Below are 15366 nucleotides of genomic sequence, written 5' to 3'. Positions count from 1 at the left end.
TCAAATTTTCTGACAAAAAAATCTCATCCTGCCTCTTGTGACAGGGTAAATCTTTTACTCAGAGGCGGTAACAGATATAGAATAACTAACTCAGAGAAGTTTTGTTGTTGGTTTTATTTGCTCTTTCAGGTCATGTAGGAGCACAAGCTTCATACTTAGTAAAAAAACACCTTAAAGGAGCTTAAAGGGACCTGACCTGACATCTTCTAATTACTTAGAGAGGATATTTCTCACATAAAGAAGCTTTGCTGTGCTGCAAAGGACTGAAATTATTCCAAAATGTCATATTGAGTCCTCACACTGAACTGCTTAGAGGGAAATCCCTGCTCCACATGAACCCAGTGAACTCTTTATACCATTATTGCCTTTAACAGTCCAGATTCCTACAAGGTCAATCAAACCGTAACAACCTGTGTCACTTCTGACTTTAATACGTTTTATTTGGAGACACAAAAGGTTTAATTTGTCTTGAAGTTTTACCTGAATGTCTTCTTTAAGGGAGTGAAAGAAGAGGAAGATGTAAACAAAGGAAATATTTGAGAACTGTTTTTAAACTGCTGCACCATCTGGAGGATCAACAGGCTTTAATTCAATCACTTAACCTGAACTTATGAGCCACATGTCAGGGTTTAGCATCATGTGTTCTTGTGACTTTTAGCTATAATCTCATGAAGGTTGGTGGCGTAAACAGCGTCCACCTTCCTGTGTGAGGAAGTGTTGAAAAACTGAAGCCTCAGGGCAGGTTGCTTCATCAGAGAGTACGACAAACAGGTTCACCTGCTCCGCACCAACAGCTAGCTCGCTAACTCCTCTGGCGTCCTGACCACGGGTTTTACAAAAGTCCAAATGTGGAGGAAAGAAAGCTCCAGGGTTGGACGTGATGTAACTGGAAAATGAAACAAATGCTTCTCGCTGATTGCGTCGTGTATGAACAAGTTATGAAACACACCTCGGGCTCAGCGCACTGAAGAGTCAAATTCAAGACTGTAAAGTTTACAGTCACATGTTGGGATCCCACACCCAGGACTCCATGAAGCAGAAAAGGTCGTTTTTATATGTGTTTAATGCAAACAAAGTGTAAACCTATCACTCCTGGATCATCCATAAAGGGCTTCCACTAAACCTGCTCCTCCTGTGAGCACACAGGGTGTCCATCTAACCTTAATCCTGAATCCTGGGGAAGTCCCAGCTTGATCTAAGGATTGGTATTAAGGCCAATTAAGGAATTTTTTTTGGGGATGATTGTTATCGGCTTTGGACGAGCCCAATCCGATGCTGTGTTGAAGGTCAGCAGCCAGGTGAGCCTCCAGGCACAGGGACACAGACAGAGAAGTCTCTGAAACAAACTCCAAAAGTCTGAATCGTGAGATTTCTCTGCTTCCTCTCGTTGTCCTGCTGTGTATCTGGTTGCACGCGAGTTAGCCAGGGTTATTTCCTGCCAGCAGTGTCTTATTCCCACTCTGTCACTTTCACACACAGGTTTTCAGAGCGCTGCAGAGCTGAGTCCTGCCTGTGTATCAGGATTCCTGTGCTGTGTTGGAATTCAGGCTGAGGCCATTATCGTGCCGTGATACTAAACAACAGCCCTGCTTCACCGTCAGCAGTGCTCTCCACCAAACACAGGGTTTACTTCCTGATCCCTGCGAGCCAAAACCATCGACCGTCATGTGCTAACACGGACTAACGAGGCTGCTGAAAGCTGAACGCCTGCTCTGAAACATCCTCAGCTCCTGGATCTGTTCTCCCTCCACCTGGAGCCTACAGCAGTCCAATGACCCATCTACAGCAGGGTGTGTGTATGTGTGTGTATTCTCATTATAACCCAACAACTAGACTGGCAATAATTTAATCTTTCACCCGGCAAAAACAACACCTGATGTGCATTAATGTGATTAAAACATTCTGGAAAATTAACGCCTTATTTACCTGGTCAGACATCAGAAGAAACAGTCTTTTGAGGTCCAGATTTTTTGTTGTACAATGCTTAAATAGTGATTTTTTAAAAATCATTTCATTTCAGTCGTTGTTCATAAGCTGGGATGGACAGCAAGTTTTCACTTTTCTCCAGCAGGGGGCGAAAGTAACATCCCCTGAATTAATCTTAAAAACTGACTCACATGTGATGAGCAATTTTAGGAAGATATGGCTCTTCATACTGTCTGTCAACATCTTCATCATCATCATTCAACTTTTTCACATTGCCTGGTGTTGAAAATGCAAAATAAAAATGTCAAAAATCGCAATATCAAAGAATTGCAAGTCAAACGAAATCAGCACCCTAAAAATCGTAAAAAGAATTGAATCAAAAGAAAAGGGTCGAGATGAAAACTGGCTAACACTTGTTTGATTCTTGACTTTATTTGTGTGTTGTTTTTTTGGAAGGGTACCTTTCACATTTGAAAGGGTACAGTACAGATGCTTGGCACCTGCCAATTCCTGCCAATTACAATTTTCTGGCTGATCACCGATCTTCAAAAAGCCTGACCTGCCGATACCAATTTTTACTTTTTAATTTTTTATAACTGACAGCATATGCCTTCAATGTTCCAATCTTATTTTATCGAAAATTATTTTACAATACCTTTGAAACAATAAAATCTTTACGTTTTAACTTAAACAACCAATAAAGTGACCTGAGTTTTAGGACTCAGAGCAAAAAGCAGCAATGGCTGGCTGTCAGACCTTCCTGGAGGTTTATAAGATCAGTTTCATATGTAAGGATGAGCCGATCACCGATCTCCCAAAATTAAGGAAATCGACACCGATCGATCAGCCAGCCGATGGGCGTCTACTTTTTTGTGTTTATGTGGTAATAAATATTACTTTAACAATTAAATCTCTATTTTTTAGTTCATCATATTTATTTCTCAAATTATAACCTTGCAATGCTGTGTTAATGTCAAACGTGAAAATTGCCTACTCTTCCACTCCCTCACAGTCACAAGGATGCGTTTAGGTACCTTAACATGGTATTGTTTCATTTCACATGAATTAGTTTTTGGTAATTCTGACAGAATTCAGTCGATACCATAGACTATATATGGAGTGGACAGCGTGGCTTCATTTATCATTGTACGGTTTTGAAGCCAAAATTCCCCCGTCACAGGCGCAGCCATTGGCAGCAGTTGTGCAGCCAGAGTCTGTGAAGTAGAGACTGTGACAGATTCTGGGAGAATATGAGTGGAGCCGGGTGACAAAAATAATATTTTTTTTTCTTTGGAGAGACTAATCACTTCTTGACTCTACCTCCCGACATATTTAACAATCCCCGAAAAAAATACCCAATAACAGCAGCTGTCAGTCATCGCTAAACGTGACGTTAAACCTTGTTTTTAACCTCTTATAACTAATGAAAACAAATCTTTTCAGAAAAAAAGAGGACTTGAATATAAGACGGCCAAAGAATATCTTCAAATCACCGCAACAACTGGACGTGAGAAACATTTCTACCAGGTGCAATAATCTTTTAAAGTTTGACCACAGCCCATCTGGAATGACTGGGGAGCTGCATATTTTGACTTATACTGCAGCCAGCCACCAGGGGGAGCAGTTTATGTGGAGACCTCACTTTGAGCCGAGCAAGATGACGCCCTTTTTTTTTTTTCACAGTCTATGGTCGATACCTGTCAAAGTACCTAATTCTGCACCAATCCCTCGTTGTTTTTACGGATTAGGACTCAAAAGACAAAACCAAAGGGTTTATCCACAAGATGTTAACTTCAGACAAGCAGAAAATCAGAGTGACCATTTATTATCACTCTTTCAACACAGGCCCCGACTTTAACTTTGCTGTGCTGCATTTGAGCATTTCATAGCTCCACTGACCTGTTTTTATGACCAATACAGTTTGGATGCATAATAATTGCAGATTTATGTGCTATGACGATAAGTCCAGGGTCACACGCCTGAGGGTAAGACAGCTCAGATGTTGTAGGACGCTCTGGTATTTTGCAGTACACTGAGGATGTCTCCTGCAATTTTTCTTGTGCGTGCAAAACAGGCAACATAAAAATAATATATGCACAGTATGACAGTAGTGGGTTAAACAGCTGATTGGGCAGCCTGAACTGTGCCCATGCATGTCCTCATTTCAATAACAGCAGAATTAAATTTGTTGTGAGTATTTCAGGGATTCAGAGAGCTTATAGTTTCTGACACAACCTCAGATTTTTGGGCAGTAAAGAAGTTCTGAATGACAAAAAAGCAAAGAACCACTTCAACATTACTTCAGAACAAACTAACACAACAAGTTTTGATATGAACACGTTTGTTTTCAGGTAGAAGGAGGTATATTCGTACCCGAGGACAGGCCTAAACTTGTGACTGGTATTTACACTTGTTTAAACTGAGACGTCGAGTCGATCTGACTATAAAACATCCTTTCACATCGTAACTCTAGTCTGGGTTTCCCCTGCATTCTTTCCTCCACTCCAAATCCTCCACAGAGGACTGACCCAACGTGACAACGGCCCGCAGAACGGCGCTGCAGAAAGGCGCTGTAAACCCTGATGTGAGGTAGTGCGTGGAGCGTTCAGGCCTCCAGCAGGGAACAAGCAGGACAGGAGGAGACAAATTTAGCTCATACATTATATCACATGAAGCTGCAGCACTGATGCATCAGCATGCACCCCGAAGCAGGCTAGAGAGCCAGGCTATCAGACATTTCAGCATCCAACATCTAACCTCCAAACATCTCATTTTAATCAGTGTAATATTAACAGAAACCTGGCTGTAGCTTGGACAGTTTGGTACAGTTTATAGCTCAGTGTTCGTTTAGAGGATTAATCAACGAGCAGATAAATGACACAGCTGTATCAGAGAGATCTCCCCTGAGCCTGTTTCATCCGTTACGTATCATCTCAGCACACCAGCTTTCCACTGATTAGATTACTCACCCCCTGGTCAGAAGTTTCTAACCAGATTATTTGTTAGTTGAATAAAGGTCACTGACATTTACATAGCCTCCTTGGCGCCATGGCTTTGAAACTGATAAGCTGACAGTAAACACAGACCAGTAAGAGTTAATAAATCTACCTGATGTTTTCTGTAATATTATGTAACCACGCCACACTTTGCATGTTTATTTTCTGGTCAGGCTTAAAGTACAGTGCTTATTCCCGTCACTTCTTAACCAGACATCCAATCACAGAGGGACATGTCAGGCTAAATATATAAACCTTCACAAGAGTAGATATTTACACTGCTGGTCCAAAGTTTATACCCAGTCCATCGTTTTGCCTCAGCCTTATTCTATCAAAAGTGGAAGAAGAGAGCCAGGTCTAGAGTATGTAAATTACCTGCCAACATTTTTACAAAATGAAATAATTCACACCAAAGCAAAGCTAGCCAGAACACCTCAGCAGAAATGAAATGTGTCTCTGTCAGCTCCCGGTGTTCCAGTTTAAAGAGTGACCCTTTAAACTGGAGACCTTCAGCTGAACGTGTCAGTGGATATCCAGGTTACAGCAGCTGCTCAAACACAGAAGAAGTCCTGGGGAAGTCATCCTGGTTTAGTTTGATATACGTATATATACGTGTCATAATCTGCTCATCAGATCAGGATTTAATGATGATGTAAGCCCTCTACTGGTCTGGTGCCACTCTACATAATCTACCTGGATTTTCAGCTCTGCAGTCAGACAAACCATGGACCACAGTACTTGTTTAGTTATGGGGAATGTTTTTCCAGAACCTAAAGGTTCCTGGACCCTCTGACTCAGGCCCCGTTAACAAGACGTTTCATCTGAAAACGCTAAAACGCAGTGAAAAAAATCTGCGTTTAAACAGAACCGCTGAGGACCTGAAAATGTTGTAGTAAGCATGCCAGGTCTGTAGGTGGTGCTATAACTGTCTTGTCCAGAAGCAGCTTTTGAGAGATCTCCACTAAAGTGGAGTTGGGCCTATCATCTGGTGTATTGGGGAGTACTTAGAGCAGAAGTGGAGCAACAGATGCTCATTTTGTTGGAAGACAACACGGTAGTTCACGACGATCGTAACAACGGTACTTGTTGTCCTGTTGTATGTGCTCCCACGAAGTGGACTGTGACGTCAGCGTTTCCACTTAAAACTCCGGCTTACGGTTTACACGGCGACGGTGTTGGCAGTTCAGAAAAATTCCACTCTGAATTTTCAAAAGTTTGGGTTTTAGGTCGGCTGAAACGCAACAAAAGTTTCGCGTTTCACCCTAAAACCATTGTCGTGTTACACAGCTATAGTTCCAGGGGACAGTTCCTGTGATAGGCACCATGTTGGTCCTCTCCTCCCTTTAAGCTGCTGCTTTGAGCTAAAGAATCACCACTCACACAAACCAAGCTGTAAGAGGGGAATAATAAATATGCACTTTGAAAGTCCAGAAATGTGAGCAGAGCCACCCATTTTGTGAAATAATTTAATGTGAAAGTGACAGTATAATAACTTTGTCTTTGGTGAATTACGCTAGTAGAAAGCTTTCTTAATGAGATGCACAAAGTGACATTTTAATTTGGTGTGTCTTAAAATGCACATTTAGGGGCATGGTTTCATGAGGAGCAGAGGAGCTGCATAAGTATCTGTTTTTTTATCTGAAAACAATGTGAACGTTGATCCTGGATTCATATAATGTTTGATGATGGCAAAATCTTCTCTAATGAGGTAGTTAGTTGAAGCTCTCCGAGTACCTTTGCAAAATCATAATGGTGCATTATTCATAATTTAAAGCTCTTTTTTAGTCCAGCTTCAAAGCTCATTATCTCTCTGTAAACTTTACTGATGACAAAAAATATAACTCCAACACAAAGGAGGAGTATGTCTTTCAGTAACTGTTTTCGTTAGAAATTTTAAGACAAGAGGAAACAGCATCTGACTTTTATACACACTGTAACCAACTACTGTAAATTTACGGGGAAATTTCGACAGTAAAGGCCTGTTATTTTTAAATACAGTAAGGTTAAAAAAAATCATCGTAAAATAACAGTAAAATACTGGCACCGGCCTGTTTACAGCAACTCATTTTTGTTGTGACTGTGTGTCGTAACCGTGAGTGACGAAGGAATGAAGTGCATATGAGACCCTGTGCTCCACATGGCACGGACCGGCTAACTGTTATTCACATGGCACAGGTCCAAGTGCTTGTACCTGATGTTTTTTGAAGTGTGTTTAATGTTTAAAGTCAATAAATGACGTTTTGATAAGTTGGGATAGACAGCCGGCCTTGCCATGTGGAGCACAGACCATGTGGAGCCCCTGCGCAACATAACAGTGTCATATCGGGGTCTCATATTCACTGTGTTCCCTCACAGTTACAAAATGCTATCACAATAAAAAACTATGTTGCTGTCAAATAACAGTAAAAGCAGGGTAACACATCCATATACTGTGGACTGTAAAATAACAGGAGATGACTGGACATCCCTGCTGCCAGTAATTTTGTAAATGTGACTTTACGGTGATTTTTTTTATAGTGTAGTTCCCCGAAACAAACCACAACAAGCTCCAACATAAGCGCTACAGCCTGGTACGACAGCCTCTGTCTTGTTTTAGTATAACATAAACAAATGTCAGCCATGTTTGATGTCCAGTTGTTGTGGTGATGGTGGTAAAAATAACGAGCTATAAAAGGAAAACGTGATGATGGTTTTTAACTCTGGGACCAAAAGAAGAAGAGGTAAGCTACTGTAATTGGACAAAGCCCTAACACCTCATCTGACCGTCTGAGAGGCTCCCAGATTAGTCCCCTGATTGGACTGTGGGCTGTTACACTGGCCTCAGATCAGCTCTCTGCTCTCAAACCGCGGTCCCAGGACCTCCAGGGTTCAGAGAGAAGCAGCTGCGTTGAGCTAACCTTCCCAGGATGGCTGCTGTTTAAACACTGAAACACTCTTTCTCTCAGACCCCTTTAGATATTCATCCCACCAGCTGTGCCCCTGTCGATTAGTTCATCCTTCCTTCACAGTAGTCATCACCACGGCAACAGTCTCAGCAGGAAACCGGGACACCAGCTAGCTACAGAACATAACATGTAATCACAGAGCTAAAGGTCTGAGGCCTTAATCACTTTTCAGTCTGGCTCCAAAACAATAAAACCGAGCAAACACTGAAGACATGATGTCATCATGTTGTGATTTTCCAGCAGCTCCAACAGTCGAAGAAGTAAAAAATGAAGCTCGGTTGATCTGAAACAGCAGGTTTTACCATCTGTTGCTCAGAACAGAGACGGGAGTCTTATTGTGAGAGGCGACCCGTCTCTGATGTACAGAATGATCGCATCAATAATAAACCAATCTGCTGCATCACTGAGCCGACTGATTGGTTCATCAATCACAGGATGCAACCAATCACTCCTGCCCTTCTCCGGTGAGCGTACATCAAACACTGAAGACATGGAGGTCAAAACTACTGAGCAAGAACAAGAAGCATCACAGGTGAGCGTTTACAGCTGGCACTGACATTTCACTCCACGCTCTGCAGAGATACTTTAAATTCAGATACTGGTTCTCCACACTGCAGTAAAGTGAAACTGTCTTTCTACCTCAAGCTGCAGACTCATGTGACCAAAACTGTTCTTACTGTTGCGAAGAGGAACCTACGGTAATGAGGTAACGTGAGGCAAACCAGGTCTGTGTGTTTCACTCTGTGTGTGACAAAGAGAAGTTGTCCTGTAACCGTTTCCATATCTCTCATTAGCTCTGCTATCATAAATGCATGGTCATAACTGCTCTCTTATCTCAAGGATGCAAAGAACTGGTGAGAAAAATGATATTACAATATCTAATATTTGATATTTATGACAATATTTCACAAATAAGGAATCTTTAACCACTTTTTTTCACATGCATTTAGTAAAAAGGGATGTAATAGCGTCGTTAGCTTTGTAATATTGCAAAAACAAGAGTATGTGGATGCCGTCCTGGACCAGTGACTGTGTGAAACAAAAAGTCTTCCGGGCATAGCTGCAGTAGTTTTGTTTCAAAGCTGACGAGTGGAGGAATTTTGGTTTCCCAGCGTTGAGGAATGAGAAAGAAGAAAAGGTGAAGTACAAACAAAAACCTGTATGAAGACGGTGCCAGACTGCAGCGACTTACACGGCAGGGGATACAGATATCACAAGAGGCCACTTGACACATCGTCACCTCAAAATGATAGAAGAAGAGCGCAAGCTTGACCAACTGGTTAAAGCTATGGTGTATGATTTGGAAGCTTTGTACATCTTAATAACACCGTTTATAGGGCTGTAATGGTCCTATGGTCCAATCTACACGATATAAAGACTAAAAAGAACGAAAAAAATCCGTTCAGTAAATCCGCTGCAAAGCTGCATACTAGTTGACCAATCCGAACCGTGCTGGCATGCGCAGCTCGGATTGGTCCGTGAGTCCATCCAATCCCCTTTCTCCCTCGCTTCGCACCGTCATGCCCATGGTCCCACCTCGTCCTTCCCCACTACCCCTCTCACGTCAGCTAGCTGCTCAGCTACCGAAGCGTCATGGAGCCAGAGAAGACCGAAACCAGGAAGCTGTTACTGTTGCCCTCCACAGGGAAGGGAAGAAAACGAAAAAGTTTGGAGGAAAAGGCTGAAGCAAGGAAGAATTATGAGCGATACAGGTGCCAAAAGAGACTGAATATAGGAGAAATGTACGACCGGTGGAAAAAGCTGCAGAGGGATTCGGGACTGAAGACTGACGCAGAGACAGCTGAGTTTCTTCTGAACAGGTAATGACTTTGTTTCCCACAGTGGGAGATGTCAGCTGAATAACTCTGGTTAGTCTGAGCCTAAACTGGCTAATGACTGAACGCTGCTGGTCGGAACGGGTCGGCTCTGTCAATAGATTTTAGCATAAGTTAGCCACGCAGCTTTAGCATTGTAAACTGAGCTGGTGAAGACACGCCTAGAAAGGTAAAGCCCCGCCCAGTCGGCTCTGCTCTGATCAGCTGGCAGTGGCAACACCAGACCTGCTTCGCCAGCTAATTCATGGTTCTGATCGCGACGGTCCAATTGAAAAAGTTACCACTGTGTGTTACGGGGAGGGTGACTGTCTTGTTTGTTACATTTTCTGCCGGCCAGCTTCTTGCTCTGTCTGAGGGGGCGTGTTGTTAGGAGGCAAAGAAGGGCGATACGAGCTGGGGGGCGGGATCTTGGAACACAAAGGGGAGGGGTGAGTGAGGCTGCGTTTTTCTAATGTGTCTCATCAGCCAAACTGGGTTTCAGATCATAGACCATGGCTTTAAGTAGTATAGTATCCTCTCCAAATAAAGTTGTAAAAGCTCCAAAACATGACTCTTGAACAAGGAAGAAGATACAAATAAGAAAATCTAACTGGATGGATGCGGCGCACAAGATGTGTTGCTTATGGAGCGAAATGCATCTCCTACATCTACCACACTTTGCAGGAAACTCTAACAGAGTTGTATTTTCTGCCCTTTCAGTTTCAAAAGTTTTCCCAACCTGCAGGGTGGAGATGTAATACGCTTAAGTTGTGTATTTATTGAGAATTTCTTTAATGTGTGGATAAGTGTTGCACTAACTTTTGAAAACAAAAGCCCCTCGTCTTATTCTGCTTCTGACACTGCAGGTGTAGAAACTAATAAAAGATACTTTCTGTGGTGAAACCTCACAGACACATCCCATGAGCACCACAGACACTGATAACAGGAAGACACACAGTCTGAAGCTGCCTCACATAACCGAGTGCCTGCTTCAATATCAGCTGTGACAGGAGCCAAGTTACAGGCAGGTGTTACACACACAGAGACCAGTGACATCATCAGACTGGCTTTACATAACTTGAGGTGCTGGTCCTGCAGTTGAGGAGAGTATTCAAGCACGAAAATAGACACAGGTCAGAGTGTTTTCATTTGCACGTCTTGAGGTTTCCTCAGGGGAAATCTTACACTTTTAAAAATCTGATGGGAAACATCCCGTCAGACCTCGACTCAGGCTGCTAGGGCTGTAATCCATTGGCGCATAGCTTTACCAGATCTTTAAATGAATATGATTATTCCATAATATGGTATTACACATATAACGGTGATTACCAGGGTTTTAATTTGAAAGTCCAAAAGCTTTTATCCTAATCAAATCCTCTTGGGCAAATAGAGTGCCTATTGTATTCATTAAACACTGGTTAGCTCTCCTGTGGTGGACTTTTTCTGCACTATAAGCTGGTCAGTGACCTGGCTCATTGTACTGACAGTCTGTTAATAATTCATCAGCCCTAAGAAGTACCAGCGCAGCCTTTCCCTGAGTCATAAAAAATCTGCTAATATTAAAAAAAGCACCAGTGCCTCTCTGTTTGACCCATTACAATAAACAGCTTAATCTTCAGAGCCAATAAATCTCTGAGCGTTGGTGTGTGGACGTTGGTCAGTCCGGTCGGGGTGTGTGTGTGTGTGCATTTATCCCTGGAGAGAGGAAAGGATGACGCTACTGTTGTCATTATAAATAGCTTATGCTGTGGACACACACACACACACACTCACACACGCACACTGTTTCAAAGTCCCTGCATGCTACATAGCTGGGTAATCCCGTGGCTGTCTCAGCCTGTTCAACCTGTTCTACAGAGGCACCGCAGGCACACTGGAGCCACACAATGGCAGATGCTACGGTGCACAGATTTGATCCGTCTGCTTCAGATCTCAAGTCTGCGGATTTTAAAGAAATTACAGGTCATTTGCCCTGAGAGGGATTAAGCCAGACTGCTCACAGAGATGCTCCTTAATGGACAGATCTGCATTGGCTTTAGTTCATCCCAGAGCTCAGTTAAATACCTGCAAAGTACACGTCAGGTAAAACAATAAAAACAACTTCTTTCACGATCAACTGAGTGACTTACAAATTCATGATTAAATCCATCTTTTAAAACGCTTCGCTACTGAGCTTCAGGTTTGGCTCTCTGTGTTGCCAAACATGATGACTTTGTTTTCTAGTCCTGGTATGTGACATTAAATGGCACAGATAAAAGATAAAATGCTCTACGCATGAGGGAACATACCACAAGCAGACATGCACAAAGGGAAACCAACAATTTATCATGTAATAGATACAGTGGAAATAAAAGATAACTGACAATGTTATAACCTAAATACTGTCTAGGTATGTGAGAGTTAGTCCTTAAAACCAAGTCTTCTAGGTCTAATTCTTGGTAGGGCTGAACGATTTTGGAAAATAATCTAATTGCGATTTATTTGGACCAATATTGCGATTGCGATTTTTATTTTTTTATTTTATTTATTTATTTTTGGGGGGGGTATCTTTTGCATCATTTACTAAAAACAATTAATAAATCATTCTATATCATTCTATAGTATGAAAGCCAGGCCTACATGTTATGATGACATGAAACAGATTGAAGCATGAATTGATACGAATAATATATCTTCATTTAACGATCACGATCAAAGAAGAATATTGACAGATTGATTTAACTTCAAGCTTTGTAGACGTGTAATATTTTTGCCAGAAAAAAAAAAAGCACTTTGACTTCTGCTTGTTTTAAGGAAGAAGGAGCACAAGTTACTTTGTCCCCTCCAGGTCTGTGTACATGAAACTTTTTAAAAAAAAAATTATTTTTTTAAATTGCAGACTCTGCAATTTGAAAATTGCACTCTGTTACATTGCGATGTCGATTTAAATTTGATTAATTGTTCAGCCCTAATTCTCAGTGTCACTTAATTAAATAAACTTGAAAGGATTTCCAAGATATTTTGTTTAGGTTTAGACATAAATAAATCCAGACTCTGTTTTTTTTGCTCTATTTTTGTCATCTTTTCTAGCATTAGGATCAGCATCTGCATCCACTATACTCCCAAGTGTTTTGGTAACATTTCCTGTGCTCATCTGGGACTCAGAGTACAGAGTCAGACATCCCTTCAGGAGGCAAAACTCCAGTTCGGCTTAAATTTGCTTGATGTGAATGCAACCGTACACAAACTAGGTCCGTTTTGAGAGAAAGTCTTGCTCCGGGGTGTTACCATGTAAAACAGTCAGTGTGTGATTGTGGAAGCACTGCTGGTGATTTAAATATAGCATGAGGGGTCAGCCCATGCAGATTCTCTGCAGGAGATATTCTGGAAATATCTTGCAGCTACTTCATTTTTAATTTTCAGACGATAAAAGGGAAATAAATCAGGAGTTTTACACCAAAGGAAATCCAGAGGAAGGTCAAGCCTGAGGGGTAAATGTTGAGTAGATTTATCATCTCGTCTTACCTTGCCGGTCTTGTGGTCGAACCAGACCAGAGCATGATTCCTGGACAGCACCTTGCAGTCAAAGGTGGCATTGTTCTGCGCCGGACGACACCTGGCCACCGACCTGCCGATCTTGACTGGCTCATCCAGGTATACATGTCGCTCCTGGAATGGGTGCGAGTTTGGTCGGCAGGCGAACACGGCCAGCGCTGAAGGCATTGATTTTGGCTTTAGAGTATTACTCCAACCAGACACGAGGGACAGGTTTTCTTGATCCAGAGTGGCAGTCTTCTGTTGCAATCCCCAATGAATAATCAAAGATATCTTTGGCCTGCGTTTAGGCCGAAATGTTAGTCCTCAAAGCTTCTAGGCACTAACTGATACACATTGTCCGCTGTGTAGGCCGCGCCACTTCCCCACTTTGATTCAACAAGACTCGTCTGTGTTTGAAAATAAAAAACAAACCAACAGGTATAAAAAAGACAAGACATTCCCTTCACTGACTTATCCACCAAAGCTACATACCGACACTTACATCTGACAGCAGGCACTATGTACAGACCAGGGTGCCATGTGTCAAGACATACATGACTGAGTATAGCACTGACAGTCTGGCAAACAGCCTCCCACGTCCATCAAACTACTTCAGCACTGAAGCAGGCGAGGGAGCCAGTCAGGCAGATATTTAGTCTCCAAAGATAGCCACAGCTCAAGCCAATAATTGGTATTACTTATCGAATTAGTTTACGATCTGGGAACCTTTCAGATATCAATATGGGGACGTTAATCAAATTAATGCGCGTTATCCTGCAGCAAGCTATACACCTCCACCCCAACGAGCAGCGCCCAACACTTCTGACTTTACAAACGTCTCATACAGAAATCATTCGTGATAAACATACTGTCATAATGTGACTGACATTGTTGCCCTGATACAGGGAACCTTAGCAAGCTGCCTTACGACACCACTCCCTCCAGAGCTCACCTATAAGACCGCTACCGACACCTAGCACAGCCCTGAGTTATACAACATTAATAGTCAGTGATGTTTGATGACTAAAGCAGTTCAGGTGCTCCTTTTTATCTAAATTATCTTGTGCAGAGGCTCCAGGGATGAGCAGGGGGGATTAGCAGGTCGTCTTGTGCAATTAAAATGCTAATTGGCTAGCTCGCTAAGCGCTAACTCTCGGCCAACGTTTTCTGGCGCTGTACCAGCAGGCTAGGCTAGGCTAGGCTAATGAGTGTTGACAAACTTATCCTCCAGGTCTTTAAATGTTTCAACCCCTCCCCTCTCAACCAGTTCGCTTACCCAGTGGAGGCGAAATGCCATCCCTGTCTCTTCAAGCACAAAAAAGCGGCGAGCTAGCCCGTCTTTTTGCTTCTACGGAGCCCTGCAGGCGTACGTTAGCATCAGCTAGCAGCTAGCCGGCTAACTGACAGTCAGGGCAGAAACAGACGCGGAAAAATCAGGGGACTGCGGGTCCTCACGCATCACACCAGCGCGATTATCTTCCGGGAAAACACTCAGTGAGAGCCACAAATTGCACAGCTGTCGTCTGTCTCAGTCCAGGTCGTGCTAGCCGTGACACTTGTGAGTTATAGCCGCCGCCTTCTCACAGTTTTGTGGAAAGAATCCAGAAGAAGTTCTCCTCCTCCGCAAGTCCCAGCCGCCATACTGTCATCAGGGGCGTGTCTGGAGGGGTGTCCAGGGGTGGCGGATGCCCCTTCGAAATCTGATTGGCCAGCCGAGAATCCTTGACTGTGATTGGCTGTCTGCCCTGTCAGGGGCGGATCATGTGTGAAAATAAACTCTCCCAGCTTTGTTTCAACAGGCTGCTGCTGGCAGCTTTCTTTGATTTACAGCTTTATTATACAGTCTACAATTGCAGCATATTTTCGTTGCTTTGGTACTTTAAAGTGATACTCCAGGATGGAACAAGTTGGGTCCTATCACAAGGTTTAGGGCAGAAATTACCCCTACAGCAGTGATTTTGTGCAGCAGAAGCCCGGGGCGCTCGCACCAAACACCCCCTCCCTGCTCCTCTGCCGGTTTCCTCTGCACTCAGACGGGGCCATATTTTACTTGACCAAAAACACAAATAAACAGACTCCGACCGAAAAAATCTGATATCAGTCTGCATTCACGCTTCACTTTGCTTGCAAAGTGAACAGCAGGTCGTCCTCGCTCTCATAATCACTCAT

At 42.9% G+C, this 15366-nt stretch overlaps 1 protein-coding gene across 7 annotated transcripts in view; it reads right to left on the bottom strand.

Moving 5' to 3' along the window:
• slmapa (sarcolemma associated protein a) overlaps positions 1 to 14841 on the bottom strand; it is a 90272-nt gene extending 75431 nt beyond the window's left edge. For 6 of the 7 annotated variants that reach the window (XM_074698841.1, XM_074698899.1, XM_074699310.1 and 3 more), the window contains exon 1: positions 13186 to 14841. In XM_074698841.1, the coding sequence (XP_074554942.1) occupies positions 13186 to 13383 (198 nt within the window). In that variant the 5' untranslated portion in view covers positions 13384 to 14841. The remainder of the gene's footprint in view (positions 1 to 13185) is intronic. The other variant, XM_074698776.1, reaches the window with a different exon arrangement.
• Positions 14842 to 15366: the final 525 nt, after the last annotated feature.

The sequence above is a fragment of the Halichoeres trimaculatus genome, unplaced genomic scaffold, assembly GCF_033239565.1.
Source record: "Halichoeres trimaculatus isolate MK-OKI-2021-1 unplaced genomic scaffold, fHalTri1.1 fHalTri1_scaffold_1, whole genome shotgun sequence".
Lineage (NCBI taxonomy): Eukaryota > Metazoa > Chordata > Actinopteri > Labriformes > Labridae > Halichoeres > Halichoeres trimaculatus.
Note: the sequence above shows the minus strand (reverse complement) of the source record. Positions and strands in the feature narration are given on the sequence as shown.